Source organism: Myotis daubentonii, chromosome 5, assembly GCF_963259705.1.
Source record: "Myotis daubentonii chromosome 5, mMyoDau2.1, whole genome shotgun sequence".
NCBI lineage: Eukaryota > Metazoa > Chordata > Mammalia > Chiroptera > Vespertilionidae > Myotis > Myotis daubentonii.
The window spans coordinates 91,127,483-91,150,518 of record NC_081844.1 but is presented as its reverse complement, the minus strand read 5'-3'; the positions used below and the strand labels follow the sequence as shown (position 1 = coordinate 91,150,518).

At 44.2% G+C, this 23,036-nt stretch overlaps 1 protein-coding gene and 1 long non-coding RNA gene across 3 annotated transcripts; one reads left to right on the top strand and one right to left on the bottom strand.

The window, feature by feature from the left end:
• The first annotated feature begins 6,413 nt into the window (after positions 1-6,413).
• On the top strand, positions 6,414-13,786 carry ZNF300 (zinc finger protein 300). 2 transcript variants are annotated; one of them, XM_059698920.1, is made up of 5 exons: positions 6,414-6,513; positions 7,059-7,102; positions 9,365-9,491; positions 9,729-9,824; positions 11,185-13,786. In XM_059698920.1, exons 2-5 carry the CDS (start codon positions 7,091-7,093, stop codon positions 12,729-12,731), a joined length of 1,782 nt encoding a protein of 593 aa, XP_059554903.1. In that variant the 5' UTR covers positions 6,414-6,513; positions 7,059-7,090; the 3' UTR covers positions 12,732-13,786. The 2 variants fall into 2 exon arrangements, with proteins under 2 accessions (XP_059554903.1, XP_059554904.1); XM_059698921.1 differs by lacking the exon at positions 6,414-6,513 and having other exon boundaries at positions 7,003-7,102; positions 11,260-13,786.
• LOC132235857 (uncharacterized) lies at positions 6,995-9,986 on the bottom strand. Its single transcript, XR_009453108.1, has 3 exons — positions 9,602-9,986; positions 8,712-8,892; positions 6,995-7,386 (listed from the first exon to the last, which is right to left on the bottom strand). It is a non-coding gene; the product is annotated as an uncharacterized LOC132235857 (long non-coding RNA).
• Positions 13,787-23,036: the final 9,250 nt, after the last annotated feature.

Below are 23,036 nucleotides of genomic sequence, written 5' to 3'. Positions count from 1 at the left end.
TTAACTTGAGCACAAGGACCAGGTTATGGAGGGTCACAGCAGCTTTTTTTTTTTCTAATATATTTTTATTGATTTCAGATAAGAAGGGAGAGATAGAAACATCATTGATGAGAGAGAATCATTGATTGGCTGCCTCTTAAACACACCCTACTGGGGATGTGCCCGCAACCCGGCCATGTGCTCTTAACCAGAATGGAACCTGGGACCCTTCAGTCCCAGGCCAACGCTCTATCCACTGAGCCAAACTGGCTAGGGCTCACAGCAGCTTTTGACACACTCCAGTGCACACCTACCCCCAAGTCCTGCTGGGTTCTGTTGTTTGCCTGCACCCACTTCCTCGGCTCAGCACACCCCCAGTTGTGACTAAGGCCAGCCAAGTGAGGGACATGGCCCCTTGGGGTAGTGCCAGGAGGGCAAGGAGAGCACTTGCGCAAAAGAGGGCGCCCCTTCCTCCGCCTGCAAACTGCATCTCCCAGAATGCCTGCGCTTCGGCGGGGCACAGGGCGCGGTGATAGGTCAGGTGCACGCGAAGCTTTAGGCCAGTTCCACCCGATTCCAGCCTGCGGTCCCCACCTCCGTTCCCAATACTCTCCTTAAGAAAGACGCAGGCTCAGGGAGGCACAGGCGGCGCTTGGCGACAAGCCTAGGGATAGCCACCAGGCCTTCTCCGTTGCAAGAATTCTGCCTGGAGAGATCACATTTCACGGAAGATGTGAGGGCTGCACTGTGGAAATTGGGTTTGAGCCCAAGGCCTTTCCTACTTCTTGTGGTCATTTCCACTTCCCTGGATGGATCTGTGAGTAAAACGTTATGACAAAAAAGGAAATATATCTTAGAGATTTCTTTAAAATGCCTACAAATCAAGGCTTACAGTGCTTTAAATTAGTATTCTGTGACCAAGTGGCTTATTTCCTAAGCACACACACACATGCATATAGATTACACAAATATGAAGACTAATAGCTAAGCCCTGGCCGGGTAGCTCAGTTGGTTAGAGGATCATCTGATACACCAACATGGTGGGTTTGATCTCTGGTCAGGGCACATACAAGAATGCATAAAAAAGTGGAACAACAAATCGACATTGCTCTCCCTTCTTCTCTCTCTCTCTCTCTCAAAAAAACAATCAATTAAAAAAAAAGACTAATAGCTAACTCGTCTGAGTAATATTTAAAAAGAAAAACTTGAAAAAGCTGAGGCAGCTTTCCTCCACAGGACAGTGTAATATTATAAGGATGCTATTCCTCCAAATTGATCTAATGCAACATTAACCAGTGCCCTATCTGATAGGTAGCCATGCTTCGAGGGAAACTGGTTATTTGGAAAAAAGAATATTGGATAATCACCTTTCGTGTTATTACAGTTTTCATGTGGCTTGAAAATTACAACAAAAAGAAAGGCCTAAACAGCATTTACTATTGTGTAATAAAGAATTTGGCGCCCTAACCGGTTTGGCTTACTGGATAGAGCGTAGGCCTGGGGACTGAAGAGTCCCGGGTTCAATTCCGGTCAAGGGCATGTACCTTGGTTGCAGGCACATCCCTAGTAGGGGGTGTGCAGGAGGCAGCTGATCAATGCTTCTTTCTCATCGATGTTTCTAACTCTCTATCCCTCTCCCTTCCTGTCTGTAAAAAAATCAATAAAATATATATTTTAAAAAAAAATTTGGCTGGCTTTTGTTCTAGGTTCCTGGGAAGTAACCTCTTAACCCTCATTGTTTTGTAACCTTTAAACTTTTCTTGTCAAAACATTAAACACTATTTTCCTGTTGGTTATAGCTATATAGAGAAATTGAAATATAGTAAAACTACTACCCTGCAATTAATTAAACATTGAAAATATGTTTTATTTCTTTTCAAAAACCTATGTTGAATAGCTTGAACGGTATTTACCTTCCTGTGATTTTTTTTTTTTATAGCAAAGATGGAGATTTATTGAAGAACAAGTACAGATTTCCATATGAGGAGAGGGAAAGAGTCCCACAGAATGTACTCCCAAGTAGGGAGGGGGAAAAGGGTCCCACTGAGTTCCTTTTCCCCATGGCTTATAAAGGCTACAGATCCTGGTGCCCTGATATCTACTCTGATTGGTCACTATTTCCCTAGACTGGTTACTATAGTAACTCCTAGGCTCAAAGGTCAACCTCACATGGGACATGTGAAGTTCTCTCCCATCCTTCCTTATTGTTTTCTTTTTTTTTTTAATTGAATCTTTATTGTTCAGATTATTACATTTGTTCCTCTTTTTTTTCCCCCCATCCTCCCAGCTCCCACCCCACCCTCCGCCCTCACTCCCCACCCACTGTCCTCATCCATAGGTGCACGATTATTGTCCAGTCTCTTTTCGCATCTCCCACACCCCTTTCCCCCCCAAGAATAGTCAGTCCATTCCCTTTCTATGTCCCTGATTCTATTATGATCACCAGATTATTTATTCACTTGATTCTTAGATTCACTTGTTGATAGATGCATATTTGTTGTTCATAATTTTTATCTTTACCTTTTTCTTCTTCCTCTTCTTAAAGGATACCTTTCAGCATTTCATATAATGCTGGTTGGGTGGTGATGAACTCCTTTAGCTTTTCCTTATCTGTGAAGCTCTTTATCTGACCTTCCGTTCTGAATGATAGCTTTGCTGGATAAAGTAATCTTGGTTGTAGGTTCTTGGTATTCATCACTTTGAATATTTCTTGCCATTCCCTTCTGGCCTGCAAAGTTTCTGTTGAGAAATCAGCTGACAGTCGTATGGGTATTCCCTTGTAGGTAACTGGGTTTCTTTCTCTTGCTGCTTTTAAGATTCTCTCTTTGTCTTTTGCTCTTGGCATTTTAATCATGATGTGTCTTGGTGTGGTTCTCTTTGGATTCCTTTTGTTTGGGGTTCTCTGCGCTTCCTGGACCTGTAGGTCTATTTCTTTCACCAGGTGGGGGAAGTTTTCTGTCATTATTTCTTCAAATAGGTTTTCAATATCTTGCTCTCTCTCATCTTCTGGCACCCCTATAATTCTGATGTTGGTGCGCTTGAAGCTGTCCCAGAGGCTCCTTACACTATCTTCGTATTTTCGGATTCTTTTTTCATTTTGCTTTTCCGGTTGGGTGTTTTTTGCTTCTTCGCATTTTGAATCTTTGACTTGATTCTTGCGCTCCTCTGGTCTGCTGTTGGGTGTCTGTATAATATTCTTTATTTCAGTCAGTGTATGCTTAATTTCTAGTTGGTTCTTTATCACAACATCGAGGGTCTCATTAGATTTCTTGAGGATCTCACTACATTTATCGGCGGCTTCTAGACAGTTCTTAAGAGACCTTAAAAGTGTGGTTCTGAACTCAATATCCTCCATTGACAGTTTTGTCCTGTTTCTTTGTCTCCGCATTTTTTATGCTTTCTTGGTACACCCCCAAGTGGTCTTTATGCGCAGTCTTGTTGCCTTTAAGCCTTGATTGATGTCGGCAATACCGGGGGTGATTTGACCTCCGGGCTAACTGGCTATGAGAGTCAGCTGTGTCTGCAGTGGGAGAGCTTCTGTGCTGGATCTCTAGGGCGGTGCTAATCTAGCCTTTGCCTGAGGCTATCCGGCAAAAGGTTCTGCGCCGGGCTTGGGCGGGGCGGGTCCCCGGGGATCTACAGGGCGGGCCAGAGCAAGCAGTTATGGCTGCTCTCAGTTCCTTCCCCAGGGGCTCTGCCTCTCAGAGTCCCAGCAATGGCTGCAAACCTCGGAGAGAAAGCTGCCTTCGAGTTCCGACCGAAGCCAGACAGTCCCGCTTCTCCCGTTTGAGTCTGGGTCCCCAGAGACTCACCCGGATCTGGAGCTCAGAGTCTGAAACTCCCTCCCGATTGAAAACAACAACTGCGCCCTCCGCCGCCAGCCCGCTCTGCGCGGCACTCCGCACCTCAGTATTTCACTTCAGCACTGCGCCTCCTCTGAGTCTGGGTATGATATTCTCTTTCCTCCTAGTTGTAGAATTTCCACTCAGCCAGCCTTCCTGTGGTTCTGGATGATGTCTGTTCTGTCCTTTAGTTATATCTCTGAAGTGGTTGTTCGAGGGCAGCAATCTCCGGCGTTAACCTATGCCGCCATCTTGGTTTCTCTCTTCCTGTGATTATATAACTTATGATATTGAGTGAACCTGTCTTCTGTGCCTTAGTGAATTGTTAGACTCTTTTGTAGGTTGGATCAGCTCCCAACATTTTATTCTTTGTGCTTTCAGTGTTGTGAACTAACCACGGTAATGTGGCTAGTTGTCTAGGTATACTCCCTGAGGTTTATTGAGCTTCTTGGATGTGTAAATTAATGTTTTTCATGACATTTGGTAATTTCAAAGACATTTCTCCAAACACTTTTTGCCTCTTTCTTTCCCCTCTTTCTATCATGCCAATTACTTATATGCTAGAATGCCTAATATTGTTCCATAGATCACTGAGGTTTTGTTTAATTTTTTATAATCTTTTTGTTGTTGCTGTTCTTCAGATTGGATAATTTGTAGTGACTTAGCTACCAGTTTACAATTCTGATTTTGCTTTGTGCTTTGTCAAATCTACTAATGAGCCCATCTAGTCAAATTTTTATTTCAGCCTTGGAATTTTTTTGTCTTTTAATTTATATAAAATACATATTACTCCTTCTTTAAATTTTGACAAAGACATAATGTGAGTTAACTACCTCCCAATCATGACATAAAAAGTTCATTACTCTCAAAATTTCCTCTTGTTGTCTCTTTATAGTCCAACTCATTCTTTTATGTACTTTCTTTTGAAATTGCCTATTTGTTCATTCACTTTTATCATACTTTCCTTTAAATATTTAATGTTTATGATAGCTTCTTTAATAACTTTGTTTGCTAAATATAACATTTACACCCACTTAAAGTCTGTCTCTATTGACTGATTTTGTTCCTTAGGTCATATTTTCCTGTTTCTTTGGTTGAAAACTACATCGTAGACCATATACTGTAATGTAGTGTCTCTGAATTCTGCTGGTCCTTCTGAAGATTTTGTTTTTGGTATAAAAACGTTTAACCTGCTTAGACTCAAACTGACATTTGTTTTTTCCATGGAGTGCTATTACCGATTTCTCTGCTTAGTTTTTTGTTTTGTTTTAAATCCAGGGTCTCTAAGGGGCTCCCCTGCCCCTGCACAAAATAGAAGTGAGTTAGGGTGTTGAACAGAAGTTATATCAGACATTTAAAGCCAGTATGGCTCCCACTCTTTGCCACCTGAATTGTGCATGTGTCAGAATGCTTTAAAAGGATAGCAGATTTGCAAGTCTCTAAACATTCAGTCATTGCTGGGCTCTTTGCCCAAATATTTTAGCAGTTAGTATTCCCCAGCACTCCTGTAAAATCTCTCTGCAGAGTTTGCACCTCACTGGATTGTATCATCCTCCTTCCCATCACTTGCCCTCCCTCACAGCCGCGGCGCTGCTAACCACAGCTGGGAACGCGGAATTCCTCCGCGTACGGAACTGCAGGGACCCTCAACAGGGCGGCTCCCAGTCGCACACACAGCGCGGGGGCGGCCACATTGCCTCCGGAACAAAGCCGCTGAGGATGCGGGGGGTCAAAGCGGCCCTGCACGGACCAGCGCAGGCTCGGAGGCCCCTCGCTCTGCTCGCCCAGACAGGAAGCGAGAGAGTTCATCCATTTGGATGTGACAGTCGCCTCGCATTGAGCCGTGACCGGCGTTTGGGGACCTGAAAACGGAGCCGCAGGTCAGAAGGCGGATTGGCAATGAGGAGGGAGGGGTCCGTGAGGGTCAGTGATTGGAGCTTTAAGAAGTCTTGGTGGAGAAGGAATGTGGGATTGGTGCTGCGTTTACTTGGGAGTCTGGGGTGGTGTGAACTATGAGACTAGTAATTGGGGAGTGAAGTGTCATTGATGGGGTTGTCTGTGGAATCTGCAGTGGCGCGTAAGGTGACACACTGGTGGGGATGACTGGGTCGGCGATTTAGGGGACGCTGGGAATCAGTGATTGGTGAGGGGGCTGTGGACTAAATGATGGGGGCGTCCTTGTGGTGGTCAGTGATGTGATGGGCATAAGGGAGTTCTGTGGGGAATGTGATTGTTAAGCCCCAGGATTCAGCAATTTTGGATGGAGCAGTAATGGTATCAGGGCACCATGGTGATCAGCCCTAATTTACTGGAAAAGGTTTTTACATCCATTAGAATTTCCACAGGTCATAGGACACTTGAGTTCTTAAATCCATCATTGCACCCTTAATCGGACGCTCCCCCCAGAAATGACCATTTTAAAACAGGACCAAACAAAAAGGATAGGATTATTATGAAAAGTGTGATTTTGGTTCTACTTGTTTCTAAGTTTATTGAAACCATTTTATATTTTATTCAAGAAACATTTATTGAGTACCTGCTGGGTACCGAGATATTGGTGTGATTTTTTTCTCCTGGTTTTCCTTCCAGATCTGTTTTGATAAAGTGTCCCTGTCATGGGAGCGCTCACGTCCTCTGAACCAGTTCAGTCCTGTCTGCACGCCTCCAACTGGGACTGAGAAACATTTACCAGGTATGTACCTCCCAATAAAATTTAAACAGAAAACAGGTCGAAATCAACATTTAGGTCCATGAATGTTGATTGGCAGGAGAGTTTGCCGAGTTGAAGGAAAATAATAGAGTATTGGAATTCAGTTGCTGGTTCTTTCTAAGGAATAAAGAAATACATTCCATAGTTTTCCATTTGGTCATTGCCGTTCTTATTGCCAGGGATCTCCATCTGCAGTTAAACCTTTATAGAGATCTATCCATGTGTATGCCTTATGAAAACATTTTACAAATATAATTGCTGGTTCATAGCTGGGAAAGTAAGTTGTCAGTAAATCAACATGTAACATCTTCACTCTATACAATTAAAAAACCTTGTCTAAGTTCTATGTGGTCAGAAGAGGGCTTCCTTCACATGGTGCTTGCTGAACATTCTGCGAGGACCAGATGACCTCCCACAGGTTGGCCTGCCATCCACCCAACTTCTGGTCCTAGTTGTTTGTAGAATGGTGAATTCTGGGTCTGGTCTGTGAAAACGTCCTTCTGACCACCTGTTCTGCTTTTTTTCAGGCATCCGTTCTTTTAGAAGAGAGCAGAAAAGGATGAAGTCCCAAGTGAGTTGCTTTTATTTTTAATTTTTTAAATTTCCTCCTTGGTTTTTCATATATTCAAATGGAAAAGTTAAAAAGAGCTAAAATTTGGATTGAGGCAAAGGTAGGCAAAATAAAGATCAAATCCTAAAAAGAGTTGCTAGGTAATGTGTAGATAACCTGGCCTGAAACCATTTAAATGAATTGATGTGCCGATTTTTCAGATCTTCCTTGCAGACATCATCAGTTACATGATTTGTAGGTCTCTAAAGAGGACTATCTCAAGAACGGTTAGGCATGGTTCTTTCCTAGGAGGAATGAGGGAGAAAAATGGGGTAAATCAAGTGGAAATCAACATTGACATATGGGTGCAAGGAACTGTTACAGCAGAGAGGGGGAAGCAACTAGCTTTATAAGGATGTTGGAAATAGGATTAAAAGATTATTGAACTTTGGGTCATGAAGGAAGGTAGGGTGAGGATGGAAAACAGCATTTGCAAAAGTAAAAAGAGCAGAGTGGTTTTAGGAAGGCTGAGAATTTGAGGAAAACCAAAAAGGAGACTGTTTCATGGAAAGTTTGACTACAGATGGTATTGAAGTCATAAAATATAAAAGATCATGTTTACAATAGCAAGGAGGCAGTGGTCAAGAACCCAAACTACCAAATCAGAACACGTACTTTTAAGTCTCAGTTAATCATATATTCAGTGTGTAACCTCTGGCAAGTGGTTAGTTAAGCACTGTAATCCTCAGTTTTCTCAAACATAAAATGGGAAAATTAATAGAGTTGTTATGAGGATAAACTAAATGATTGGCAGCTTGATGGTCTGAATATGAGATGTGGGGTGGGATGAGAGAAACTATAAGATTGAGATGAGGCTATTTGTATGTTCCAGAAGGATGGGTTGAAAGGAGGCTTTTTAAGCAGGGGAATGTTGATATTTGAAACAATATTTAATTTATTTTCATTCTGAAAGCAGTGTTTTATAATAATGGAATATTTAGGAAAGACTGATAAATAGATTAAAACAATACAGATCATTCAGATTCTGTTAGATGACAACTGCTGTGAACATAATGCTGACATCATTAAAATAGTTACTTCTCCCTCCAGAAACACCTTCTGGCTCTACACTTACCCGTCTTTTATTTTCATGCCATGTCAATAATTTCTTGGTGGGGTGTTCTTCCCCCTCCCCCATGAATATTTCCTGCACATTTCTTAAGTTTGTTCTGTGATATTGCTATTTCAATTGATGTATTTCATTATATTACTGGCTATTGAGTATATGTAGTAGAACTGTTGGATTTCAGAGAAGCTAAGATTATGTTTCTATGAAATGAGGGGATTCGATTATGATCTAATTTAAGAACTCTGACATTCTGTGATTTCTAAGTGTTATGCTTAGAAAGGCCTTTTCTCCCCTATAATTATTAATAAAAATTCTCTCATGTTTTGTTCTGTTACTTTTATGGCCTTTGGTATTTTTTATAATTTATATTTTGGCTCCATTTGGAATGGATTTTTTTTTCTGTTTTCTAAGACATAAGATACAGTGTATTAGTTTGCTAGGACTGCCATAACAAAGTACCACAAACTGGGTAGATTAAACAACAGAAATATATTATCTCACATTTCTGGGGGCTAGAAGTAAAAACTCAAGATGTCAGTAGGATTGGTTTCTTCGAAGGGCTGTGAGGGAAGGATCCGTTTCAGGGCTCTCTCCTTGGATTATAGATGGCCATCTTCTCCTCATGTCTCTTCATATCATCCTCTTCTCTCTATGTCCACCTGTCCCTCTGTTCAACTTTCTCCTATTGATATAGACATCAGCCATATTGGATTAGAATCCACCCTAGCGACCTCATGTAACTGACTACACCTGCAATGACATATTTGCAAATAAGGAAACATTCTGAGGCACTGGGAGTTCGGATTTCCACATACGAGTTTTCAGGGGAGACAATTTAACCTGGATTCAGCATTATTCTTTACCTGTTGACTAGCCACTATTTTTACTACTATCCATTGAATAATCCACTTTCCTCCCAGTTATTTGAATGCTGCCCTTATCATTTATCAAATTATCGTTTGTATTAGGTAGACATTTTATTATTTGCCTCTTCTGTTTTCCAGGTCTATCTGGCTCTTCTAGCTAGTGACAGTATATTACATTGTTTATCCCAGATTGTTTTATGATATAAAACCAAGTGTAGCTATAGTATTGCATGCTCTAGTAGAAATAAGAATGACCACTTCAGATTGAACAGGAATATACTGTTACAGGGGTTAGTATCATTCAAGGATGTGGCTGTGGATTTCACTCAGGAGGAGTGGCAGAAACTGGACCCTGCTCAGAGGACCCTGTATAGGGATGTGATGCTGGAGAACTACAGCCATCTGGTCTCAATGGGTAAGGATGGCTTTCTGCATAACTCAGACTTGTACAATCCAATACCTTTCCTTATCAGTTGCTGTGGTTAGATGGTTCCTGACTAATAATAACTTTTATGATCCTCATACCTTCCCAAATGGAGGTCATTACTCTGTTGAGGGCTACCTGGACTGCTTCATTGTACACTTGAATGGTACCCTCTCTTCTTCCTTCAATATAGTGTATCCCAGTTCCTCTGTGTTTTCCATTTAATAGGGCACCCAGTTTCCAAACCCGATGTAATCTCCAAGTTGGAACAAGGAGAAGATCCATGGATCATTAAGAAAGACATATCAAATTGGATTTATCCAGGTAAAAATCTGGCAGATGAGAGACAAGAGAAGTGAAATATCAGTTTGTTTGTTTATTTTATTTAACAGATTGGTGCCCAAGGCTTATGTTTCTATCCTTATTGAAATCTCTTATTCTTTGCTGCTGTGCTGAGAATTTAGTAGGCATTCAACTAATAATCAATTAAATAATTATAAGTCTTTACAGGGGGAGCTATTTCTTACTGATCCCCACTCTTTCATATATATATATATATTATGAAAAGTCTTAATAGGCCATACAAGATACATAGGTTATAATTTAGAAGGTAAGACTTCCAGGTGCATGGCTATACAAAATTAAATATCGAATATAGCTTCCAATTTTAAAAGTTCAGAGAAAATTAGAATCTAAAGAGATGCAACAGAATTTGAGAAGGTATTTTTAGAGTATGCAGCAGTAGCTGCTTTGAAAGATATCAAGTATTGATGATGCCAAAGGAGGAAGATGAAGTCAAACTGCTGTAGTGTGTGTGTGTGGGGGGGGGGGGCGGAGGGAGTATATGAGTTAGGGAAATATGGCTCTTCTGGGTGAACTTTGCTAGTTTTATTTGATGCATATAGAACAGGGGTCCTCAAACTTTTTAAACAGGGGGCCAGTTCACTGTCCCTCAGACCGTTGGAGGGCCGGACTATAGTTTAAAAAACAACTATGAACAAATTCCTATGCACACTGCACATATCTTATTTTGAAGTAAAAAAACAAAACGGGAACAAATACAATATTTGTATTTGCATGTGGCCCACGGGCTGTAGTTTGAGGACCCCTGATATAGAAGATAAATGTACTGAATGTGGGAAGATATTTATGAGGAATAGTGGAATTCAAGTTTGGATTCTTGGTGTGAATCTGATATTGAACCCATAAGAGGATGGTGGATTATTCTGTTGTTTATATTATTTGTTAATTAGGAATGTAGACAAAGAAGTAAAGTATTTTGAGTACCAGAGAGTACTTATTTCTTTAGATAGTGGTGGCAGGACAATAATTATATATATAATCAAATGGTTTATAAAATAAATGAACTAAAAAGGCAAAAGGTGTTTTCATTAAGAAGGCGGTGTAAATGGGAAGATGCTAGTATAGTAATCCAAGATTAGAGTGATAATAACATGAACATTTTTCTATCTTCTTCAAGTCTATCTTTGCCATGAATATTTCTCTTTGAGATCTTTGTATGTCCACTCACCTGATCATACTATATGCTGTACTGTCTTACAAAATGGCCTGTCTCCACTCTTGTTTTCTGAGTTCATCTACATTAGATCAATTATTTGTTTCACACCTCTGTGTTCTGTTAACTGTTCTTTATGATTGTTTTATTTATCTTTATTTTCTTTAGACAGGAAGAGTAACCTTGAAAACCCCCAATCATGTATTTTTGGGTCTTTTTCCTTCCATAATAAGACACTGAAAGGAGTCACAAAGGATGGTTCATTGTACTCCATTTTAAAAGTATGTCACGCTGATGGCCAGCTGCAGAGATGTCCACAAAATCAAGACAGACTTTTCAGTCAAGTAACAGTTATCAGTAACAACAGAGTGACTGTGGAGGCAGGCCATAAATATAAGGCATTGGGGAAAATGTTTCAAGAGTTCATAGAGCCAGATACTTCAAGACAAAGACCCCATAACTATGATGAATTTAAAAAGTACTTGAAATCTAATATTGGCCTACCTAGTTGTAATGAGATTGGTTCAAGAAAAAATCCTGATGAGAGATTTGGATGTGAAAAATCATCTAGCCACAATGTGTCCAATTCTAATCTTGAGAAAATTCAAAATGGAGTAATACCCTGTGATGGTAAAAACATTTTAACTAGACAATCTCTTCTTCATTATAAGAATGTTGAAACTAAAGAGAAAACTTGTGTATGTATTACATGTGGAAAAGGCTTTGCTAAGAAGTTACAGCTTATTGTACATCAACGAATTCATACTGGAAAGAAACCATATGATTGTAGTGCATGTGGGAAAGGGTTCAGTGAGAAGTTTCATCTCATTGTACATCAGAGAACTCATACAGGGGAGAAACCTTATGAATGTTCTGAATGTGGAAAAGCCTTCTCTCAAAAGTCATCTCTCATTATACATCAGAGAGTCCATACTGGGGAAAAACCTTATGAATGTAGTGACTGTGGGAAAGCCTTCTCCCAGAAATCACCCCTCATTATACATCAGAGAATCCACACTGGAGAGAAACCTTATGAATGTAGAGAGTGTGGTAAGGCCTTCTCCCAGAAGTCACAACTGATTATACATCATAGAACTCATACTGGAGAGAAGCCATATGAGTGTACTGAATGTGGGAAAGCCTTCTGTGAGAAGTCCCACCTCATTATACATAAAAGAATTCACACTGGAGAGAAACCCTACAAATGTGCTCAATGTGCAGAAGCCTTCAGCAGGAAGACAGAACTCATCACACACCAGTTAATTCATACTGGGGAGAAACCTTATGAATGTACTGAATGTGGGAAGACCTTCTCCCGGAAGTCACAGCTCATCATACATCAGAGAACACATACTGGAGAGAAACCCTACAAATGCAATGAATGTGGAAAGGCCTTCTGTCAGAAATCACATCTCATTGGACATCAGAGAGTTCACACAGGAGAAAAACCTTATATATGTACTGAATGTGGGAAAGCCTTCTCTCAGAAGTCCCACCTCCCAGGACATCAGCGAATTCATACAGGAGAGAAGCCTTACATGTGCGCTGAATGTGGAAAGGCCTTTTCTCAAAAGTCAGACCTTGTTTTACATCAGAGAATTCATACTGGGGAAAGACCCTATCAGTGTGCTACATGTGGAAAAGCCTTCATACAGAAGTCACAACTCACTGTGCACCAGAGAATTCATAACAGTGGAAAAACCATAATGAAGTGAACACAGAAAAGCTTTCAGTATTAGCTCAAGCCTTAATAAATACTAGAAACCTGAGTAATTTGATAAATTTGTGGAAGACATCATTATACATAAAATTTTACAAAATAATTCATGTCTGTAGTGTGATGATATGTAATTTAGCAAAGATGATGCAAAACTTAATCTACATGGCATGTATAGCTTTGAACTGAATGGTCAATAGAACAAATTATGTATACAGAATGATGTCAAGTTACATATTCCTTATTACACAATATAATAATAACCAGACATTGTGAAATTGCTAATATTAACTTATCATAGTTTTGGCCATACAGCCAGACCCTATAGAGGACATGGAGAAAGCTTGAATAAAAAAAAAGTCCTAGAAATTGCATTATAAGGAAGAGCTTAGCATGACCCCTAATGATACTTGTAAAATTCTTGTGCAGTGATGGGAAGAGATAGTTAATTAAATGCAATAAAGGTGATGTTTATATGTTTCCCCATCTCAAGCATATAGATTGACCTGTATCTCTGGAAGTGTCCTGAACCTTGAAATGGGTGCTTCTTGACCAGGTATCCCCTTTGTTTCCTTCACTGGGAATTTGGAATTGTGGAAAGACTTTGGTACAAAACCAGATGGTCTTGGGTTTAAATCCTGGCTCAGCTATTCAAAGATCGTGTGACTTCAGGCAAGCCTGCTTTGCCCATCTGAATATTTTTTTCTTATTGGTAAATAAAAGTGTAATACAGAGCAGATTTTTAGTTAATATTAGTCCTCTTTAATACTCTCTCTCCTGCCATAACAGGGTGCTAATGTCTAAAAGACACATCTGTACTTGCACTTCAGACACTCTTGCTTTTGATATCTCGTTCCTATGACTGGCTCATTTACTGTCTTTGGTCTTGGTGGCCTTGCTTATTGCCATGTTAAAGTGACATTTTATATTTTATTATACTCTTATTATGTTTTACATACACTTGCATAAACTGTGGTGACTGCACATAAAGACCCAGTCTAATATCTCTTCAGTTCCTTTCTGACCCCTGCCCTGCAGCCTCAGCTGTTCTCCCTGAGAGCTGAGGGTACTTACAGAGGAAACTGTTGGGGTGAGAAGTCATGCCTGCCATCGATTTGAGCATTTGATATCTCTAAATTATTTCCTGCCCTCCTTTCTGTGGTTTTACCTGTTTGTTCATAAGCAGCTTTAGAGGAGGACCTGTGTTGGAGGTGCCCTGTAGGAAAGCATACCTGGAAAGGATGAGGGTGTCTTTATGAATAAACAGTTGACCCATGTTCACCTAGTTCCCACTTGATTCCTTCACATTTCCTGCTCACTTGATCCCTTTCTTGCATGGCTGAATTGTCCATTGTGAGAAGACAGGCCCCTTTGGGGAGAACCTCTGCAGAGGAGAGGGCACACCTGACAGAGATGTGGGCCAATTCCTGTCTCATTATGAGCAGTGAGGGGGCTGCTCCCCAGAGGGAGAGCATGGGCTGGGTCATTTGTCTGGAGGCTTTATCCTTTTCTTGCAGGTGGGAATCTTAGGGGAGGTCTCGGGGGAGGGTTTCAACAGAATGGTGGTCGTTACTGATTGGTCAGTGTCAGAGCAGGGGCTCGTCAGTCATTGCAGCCAATCCTGGTGTCACCCACATGGTTTTGCTGCTCTTCTGGGTCTGGAGCTGAAATGCAGTTGAGGCCTAGATGTCATTTCTAGGGAGGTGACCTTCTGTATCTGGGTAAATTACTCTGCCAGTTTGTTTAGCTCTCTGCTTCAGTTTCCCTAATCCACTTGTCTTAGTTTACTGGCCTGTCTCATTATGAGCATTAGCTATGACAGTAAAGTGCCAGTTTCACAACACCTGGCACAGAGTAGGCAAGTAGCACAATGAAGCGTTTCTTCCCACAGGAGACATCAATTCATTACACAGTAGACCTGACCTCGTGCCTTATGGAGCTCATAATCCAGAGAGGAAAACAGCCGGATCCTTTTAATATTACTTGGCGGTTTTCTTGTGGTACTTACCAATCTACCTTGCATGATACATGATTTAACATTTGTGACCCTCATGAGCCTGAGCCAATGAGGAAAAGAAGAACTACTACAGTTCACCAGTGAACATCCTCATACACCTTTGTACACTTTTGTTCATATATCTGCAGAATACATTCCTAGAGGTGAGACTACTGGCCAAGGGGTATGCACATTTCACATTTTGGTAACTACTAACAAATTGTTCATGTGTGCACAACCACGTTGAACTACCTCTGACATATAAAATCAGTTCCTGGCCATCATGGGGAGATAGACCGTAGTTAAAAATACAGTGCTTCCTCAGAGTTAAAAATAACCCGCATCAGATCAGGTTGCCTGGGTTGGAGTAATAAGTTTTCAAAAATAGAGTTGGTGATCTGGATTCTGTAGAGGTCATTAGAGAAGCTGACATCTAAGGAATCTCTGAAGTTCGCCCTTGGGAAAACCTCTCAAATGTGGCTCATTTGGCCCTGGGCCCTTCCAAATGTGATGTTTTTTCCAGATGAGTCTCAGAGAGCACCAAAGACTGCGGGGCCAGCCTTTGACTCCTTTCCCTCGTCACTCCAGCCTCATCTTCTAGAGTTTCTGCTAAGTCTTGACCTCTGGTCTCTGCTTGCCTTTTACCTCAAAGACAGGTACATGCATTGTGCCGTCGGCGAAATGGCCCACATGTGGTCGTCAGGCTCCACTGGGCATCTCAGGAGGTAAACAAGGTTTTTACAATCAACAAAAAAAGATGTTCTCTTGCATCTGAAGGGAGACACAGGTGAAGACAAGAAGAGCGGCTAGTGGCAAAGCTTGACATCAGATGGAGGCGGCCAAATGCAGATGTTTGGCTATGATTCTGAAGCTCTATGGAGGAGCTGGGCTGGTGGTAGAGTTGGAAAGTCCTCAGCACAGATGTAGGTAAAACCAGGAGATGGATGAGTTCACCAGAGAGAGACAGGGGAGAAGAAACAACTCAGGAAGGAAACAGAGAAGGAACAGTCCAGGAAATAAGGAAACCAGGAGAGTGGGTTGTCATTGGTGCCAAGAAGGCGTTTCTAGTAGGAAGAAGTGATCAGCGACACTTTCATACAACAGCCAGAAAAATGGCTCCATTCGAGCAATGCCAAAGTCACTGTGACCCTAGGCTGATATCACACAGCAGCAGCCAGATGTCAGCCTCATTTATTTAAATAGCTCACACGCAAACATTCTTTTCTCAGGTGCTCAGCCATAGAGATTCTCATGTCTCCCCATTTCCCATCAAAGTTTAAACCATTTTTTTATGGAGCCCTGACTGATTCCGAAATTATGGGAACACAGTGGATGTCTTCCTATATTCTTCACCCAGTGCCTTTTCAATCTGCTACTTGCCGGGGTCCAACCCCAGCGGGTCCAGGGGTCCCCAAAGGTGTGGACGGAGTTGGCGAAGAAGGAAGGACACGGAGACAGTGTTCAGTTGATCAGCAGCCTAGCCAGGATCTCTAGCCAGGATCTCCAGCCAAGTTCTGTTCTGGATCCCCAGCGAAGTTCCGGTTAGGATCTCCAGCCAGGTTCTGTGTCCATGTTCTCTTGCTAGGTTCTCCAGCCAGGTTCAGTCACCAGGTTCTAGTCAGGTTCTCTTGCCAATTTCTGTAGTCAGGTTCAGTCCAGGATCTTTTGCCATGTTCTCTCCAGCGAAGTTCTTCTGTCTGTAGGTTTTGTGTAGGTTCTGTCTTCTGAGTTCTGACTTCTAAGTTGTGTGTTCTAAGTTGTGTGTGTTGCTGTCTTGTTACATCTGTATTTATACCAGTTGATTCAATCCTATCAATCTCTATTACAAAGGTTAGGGCGTTTCTTATCTCCATTCCAGGGAGTAAAGATTATGTAGCTTAAGCATGATTGTTCATAGTTAAAGTGATTAATTACCCGCCTGGCACTTAGTTGAGGGGTTTTATTCCCTCCCTAACTTCAGGGGAAAATCCCTACCTGGGGATTCAACCTTTCTCGGAGAGGTGACCTTGGTTAAAACACAGCACCAAGAAGGTGAGCAAACATATTAAGAACCGTATGCCATATATGCCAGGTCCCTTGAAACAGCAAGGATGGACCGGCTCCTGGCAGCTACTCACCTCAGAGTCAGCTCAGGCCAGCAAGGGGGTAGGTCCTGGCATCCACAAGTGAAAATGGATTCTCTCACTGTGGGGTTTACCTCCCATCTCTTTTCATCTCTAGGTGAGGGCAGTGCCCATCTCAGTATCATGAAGTAATGCTTCTTGTAACTGCGATGGTGCCCCTACCATCCATCGCTCCTTTGCTCAACTTTGGTGCTGGTGTGATGTTTGCAGACAAGCAGATGAGTATGTGCGAGTGCAAAGATTTTGATGGCCCTGTGTCTTGGAACACAGCTGTGTACGGGGAACAGGGGCTGTTGTATTGCACAAAAGACCCCAGTGAAGTGGGATGACTAGGATGTAGAACACAGAGGGAAAGTGGGGTCTAAAGAGGACCTTTCTTTTCTGATACAGGAGGAAAGGGTGGTGTCTTAATCCATTCAGGCTTCTACAACAAATTACATAGACTGGGTGGCTTATCAGAAACATAAATTTATTTCTCACAGTTCTGGAAGCTGAAAGACCAAGCACAGGATGCCACATGGTCCTGTCCTGGAGAGAACCCTTTTCTATAAGGGACTAATCCCATTCATGAGGGCTCAACCCTCATGACCTAATCACAACCCCCCCCCCCCACCCCGGACAGCGTGGGACCAGTTGTTCGGTTGTTTCACCGTTCAGTCTATTTGCATATTAGGGTTTTATAGATATAGATGCTTTGTCCGTGTATCTGCAGAATAGATTCCTAGAAGTGTTGGCCAAAGTGTATGCGTATTTTACATTTTGGTAGCTACGAACAAATCGTGCACATGCACAGTGTGCTGCACGGCCTCTGATGTAGACAAAAACCAGTACATGATGGTCACAGGGAGAGAGGTTATGGCTCAGATAAAAGGACTTTCTGTTAGTTAAGAATGTCCCACCACAGACCAGACTGCCTGTATTGGGACTGTAAGTGGTCAAGAATAGATTGGATGGTCAGTGTGCTTTCATGGGTATCACAACATCGGGCATGAGGACACAGGAGCTGGCATCCAGGGAGCTCTGAAATCCACCCGCAGGAAACAGAGCAATTTGGAAGCACCAGGAACCTTCTCCTCATGACAAGGCCTCCAAATGGTGGCTCATTGATCCCTGAATCCCTCCCAATGCGATTCGTTTTCAAGTGAGCCTCGGAGCACTACCTGCTTTGCATGGGCCAAAGCACACTGGCCCCATTCAGAGCCCGCAACCTGGGCATGTGCCCAGATGGGGGATTGAATCCTAACCTCCTGGTTCATAGGTCAGCGCTCAACCACGGAGCCACACCAGCCGGGCACTGCACTTTTTTTCTCGCTTCTCTTCCACCTTTGCCTCACTTTCCCAGTTTCCTCACTTGGATTTTCTGGGATCGTCTTCCAAATAAACACTTGCACCCACGTCCTTCTCAAGTGCACGTTCTGCATCACTGAGCTTGGCGTGTGCTTACAGTGTGGTGGTTGTCAACAGTTTACTTTTACACATTAATCAAACTCGAGTTATGGAAATAAGCGATATGGTTGTAATATACCATTAAATAGATAGATGGGTAGAGAGGGGGTGAGAGAAATCGATTCAGCTTTCTAACATGGTATCCTATAGTTTTCATTCCTTACAATGTCCTTCTCAGGTTTGGGCATCAAAGTTGTGCTGCCCTTATAAAGTGAGGCGAGGAGTCTGTCCTCTTTTCCTGTTCCCTGCAAGGGCAATTGGAAAATGCATATGCAATGCTTCACATCAAACAATAATCTTTGACCCTTTCTTAGGAAATTATTGCCAGGAAATTATCAGACAGCTAAATGGGGATGTAGATGCAAACATCTGTTCTTTATCAAAATGAAAAGTAGAAACAAAGTAGGTCCTTTCCTGGAGGGGATGCTACAAAGAAAAGGCACTGCAGGAAAAAAAATGTCAAGTTAAGAAACTAATGCGTTTTCTCCTAATAATCAAAAACAGATGACTAAAAAAGAATAATTGTGATGATCACCAGATGGCGATGTGGCTCTTTTTTTCAAATGGAGCACTTCACCATTAGTTCCAGAAGTTTACAACTTCTTAAATCAAGGTTCTTATTAGGAGAGTTCTGAAATCAAAACTGAGAGCTGTAAGGGACTCAGAACTTACCTAGCCCCGACTCCTCACACCTTTCCCATGCCTGCCTTGTACAGGCAGCCTCCATCAGGCCATAAGGTTAAGCCCAGCACAGGAGAATGCCACCGAGCGAAGCAGCCATGGAGGTGTGAGGGAGCTGCGTACCATCAAGTTCTCTAAGTGAAATGTACCAGCGACCCGCCAGCTCTGCTCTCTTGTGCCCCATAGAGCTTGTCTGCTCTCCCCTCCAGAACTTTTTGCGTGTTGTTTTTTCTTTGTAGTGGCATAACAATTTTAAATTTAAAATAGACACTCATGAGTAGGTTTAAAAAAATAAACTTCAACGATCTTGTGTGAATTTAACAACAGACTAAACCAACAGTCACAGACTAGTTTCACAATTGGCTCAAAAATGCACATTATAGCAATTACATGCAAGCATTATTTTTTTAGACAATTTTAAATTTAATTTTACTTGAATTTCACAAAAGAAAAAGAAGTTGATGGGATTGCTGAATTCATATATTTCCTCTAGGCAAGAGATACCTCCCCTAAAATATCCCTTCAAGATTAAAAAAAAAAAAGAAACTGAGAACATTAAAGGTTGAAGTCATTATGATTTTTTCCAAGGACATATTTTCATTTTTGTTTGTATAAACTGACTTCTTGCTGTGAAAGATGAGTTCGTTGGCCCAGCCACAGTGGCATGAACACACAGTTCTGAAAATACTGAAGCCCTTCTGTACCAGTTAGTAAATGTCAGCCACTGGACTCTCCCCAGGGCCCTCCTCTCTCCTGGCTGCCCCATCCCACCGCCAGGACCAACCCCAACCCCCATCTCCCCGGGACCCAGAGCTACAGGGGAGATGGGACTCTGGTCCGTCTCCCAGCCCCTTCAACACCCACCACTTCGCCCTGAGCAGCTTAGTTTCCATCTGTTTTTTGTCTGCATCCTGGTGCAATTACCTTGCATCCAAATGGACAACAGACCCAGGCCTGTGGGTATGGAGAGGACCCCTGAGCCGGCTCCGAATCAGATGAGGCAGAAGGTGCTGGAGCCCAGGCTAAAGTGGAGGTGGCAGGAAGAGAGTGGGCTTTGCTCCGTGCCCAGCCCTGTGCCAGGTGCTCACGGTCCAGATCCTCTCCAATCCTATAAGACGTGTTTCTTCGCTCCCTTCCCTCCCTCCTTCCCCTCCTTCTGGGTTCACTGAGCACCTGTCTGTGCCAGGGGCTGGGGTACAAAGGCAAAGCTAGCATCCCAAGACCTCACTGCCCCGTGAGAGCATCATCCAGAAAATGGTGAAGGATGCAGACAGAGCCCCAGGTGACTCAGGGAAGGTTCACTGGGGGCTCCCTCTGCATCCTGCACCGTTCAAGTGGAGTTAAAGCCGAGCTAAGATTTGAAGGATGAGGAAGGGCATTCAAGGTGGAGGGAACTGCATGTGTGAAGGCAGGGAGGCAGGAAACAGCCCGCCTGGTCTGGGGACTGTGGGAGGGAGATGGAGCCCAGGTGCAGGAAATCTGCTGGGTGAGGTTGGGGTCCCAGAACCCACTACCTGGACCCTCTGCCTCCTTGACCTCCTTTGCTCCCGGCTGCCTGGCCAGGAAGAGGCCCCTGCCGACCTGCATAAACGGAGGCTGTGAAGCTGGAGAGAGGGAGGAAAGGGACCAGCTGGTGTTTATTTTTGGATCGCTTCTCAGAAATCGCCTTCTCCTCCTCCGACACCATAGCAACCAGGTGGCAGCTGGGGAAGCCACCTGTGAGCTGGGCTGGGTTGAGGGGGAGGTGGGGTAAGGGTAGGGACCTCTGCTCCCCGTCTCTAAGCCTCAGTTTTGGCATCTAGAATATGGGCACGACAACCAGTTGCTGGCTCCTGTCAACCCAGATATTCTAGGAAGCTGAGGTCCAGGCTGGACTCATTAGGGGGAAGGCCTGGGAGGTAAGGGCGGGACTGGGGAGTGCCCTGCATCATCCTGCAGCAAGGCCGCCAGGAGTCCCCGAGCCACGTAGCCTGCACTTCCCACCGAGCAGCCTGCCCTGGTGTGCCCACTGCACTGTCACTGCCAAGGAGCCCCCTGGAGAAGCAGGAGAGAGGGCCGAGGCAGACACAGGGATGGATCTCCCTATGAGCCCTGCAGTGAGAGGTCTAAGGGGTCTCCCCTGCTGGGGAACAGGGCTCAGCAATTCCCAGAACCCGGTCAAAGCCCCAAAAGGAGGGGCAGGGAGGGGTCTATTTCCTGGGGCTGCTGCTCCGATGACCACAGACTGGCCTAAACAAACAGGAACATGTGCTCTCCCCGTTCTGGGGCCAGAATCTGAAATCAGGGTGTCTGGGGCTGTGCTCTCTCCCAGGGCTCCAGGGGAGGGTCCTTCCTGCCTCTTCAGCTTCTGGGGGCTCCTGGCCGCATCCCTTCAATCTTCACGTGGCCCCACCCCCTTGTTCAGGTGCCTTCCCTCCTGTGTTCATGTGGCCCCGCCCTCCTGAGACCTTGCATCGTCTGTTTCCAAGTGCCACCTCCCTGGTTGGCTGGCTGCCTCCTGCTCTCACCCCTGTCAACAGTCCCTCTGCCAAAGTCCTTCCAGAAAATCGTTTGCGCGTGCCATCTCTCTCCTGCTGGGACTGTGAAGCTGGGACTGAAAAGGAGACAGGAGAGCAGTGGCCCATCCAGAGTCGTGCAAGGGGTCCAGAGGGGCCTGTGCAGTCCCTGGAAGGCCCAGCTGCAGGGTAACCGGGTGCTCTTGCCCTCTGCTGGCCGGTTCCTGTTACTGCAGAAGGTCAGAGTCATCCTTGCTGCCCAGCCATTTCCCACTGGGAACAGCCCAGCACATCATTCCCATTTCACAGATAAGAGCCAGGCCTGGGCGCTCCCCTCAGCTGGGATGGAGCAGAGCTGGACTGGGAATCAGGACGGTCTCTGCTGCTGATGCATGTGGTCCCCATGTTCCCAAACCCAGGAGGCCCCAGGGCCCTCTGTGCATCTGTAACTGTGGCTATGTCGTTGTATTACCCTGCAGGGAGGTTGCCAGAGTTAACGTCCCAGAGATAAAGACACCCACCTGTATCCACTTGTGCTTCGGGGCTGATTGAATGGCAGCTGCTTCCCTTGTGGCCTCTGACCCACTTCAATCTACCCTCGGAGAAGCCTTGGTTTGGAGTCAGGAAGCCGTTCTTGTCCTGCCTGTTACACCCACGGAGTCGCCGGGCCTGACAAGTTCCCGGTGCGTGCCCCGTCTCTGACATGATCCCGTGGGACTTAGAAGCTGCCCGAGATCCCTCGGTTCTGAGCGTGTGACCCGCTGTCGTAATGATAGACACCTGTGAGTCACGAGCTTATGGGCGCACAGTGGAGATAGAAACGAGGGACTTGGTCACTTCGTCCCCCGCCGATCCAGGACCCCAGCCCAGCCGTGTCTCTGTAACGTTCCCTCTGGCACAGCCCACGGTTCGGTCAAGCTGAGCGCCTTGTTTTCTGCCTCCACAGGTTCGCGTGCTCCTGGTGCTCGCAGTTGGGCCTCTGCCCACGTGTAAGCCCTTTTCCACGGGCACTTGAGTAAGAGGGAAACCACGGGCCAGGTGAAGATGAGCATCTTTGCCCAGAGATGTCAGGAGTGCTCTGAGCCTCCATTTGAGGTTCCAGAATTCACGGAAGAGAACATCTCCAGGATCCTGAACAACCTGGTGTTCCGGATTCCGAAGAAATGCTGTAGAGAAGGATTTAAGTCCATGGAGGAGATTCCTACAATCAAGGACTCTCTCTTGAAAGGCCACATGACACTGACAATTGCGAGGCGTGTCTGCAGGGCTTTTGTTACTGCGGAAGGTAAGCGTCCCCTTCACTTCCCACACTAAGCACACCTACCTTCGGGGTCCCCCTCTATAAACCTTCTCTCACAAGGAGTAGCACCATAGTGGATACAGTGACAGGGGGCCGTGCACAAACCCTGGTTTCCTGAGCCCCCATGGGCTAAGCGTCCCACAGTGAACACCAACTACCCGGGGAAGAGTACAGTCCGGGTCTCCCGCCCGCCCCCGAGGGAGTATCTGTGTTCCCACACAGAATTGCGTGCGCTGCAATTTCGGAATTTGCTGCTATTCAA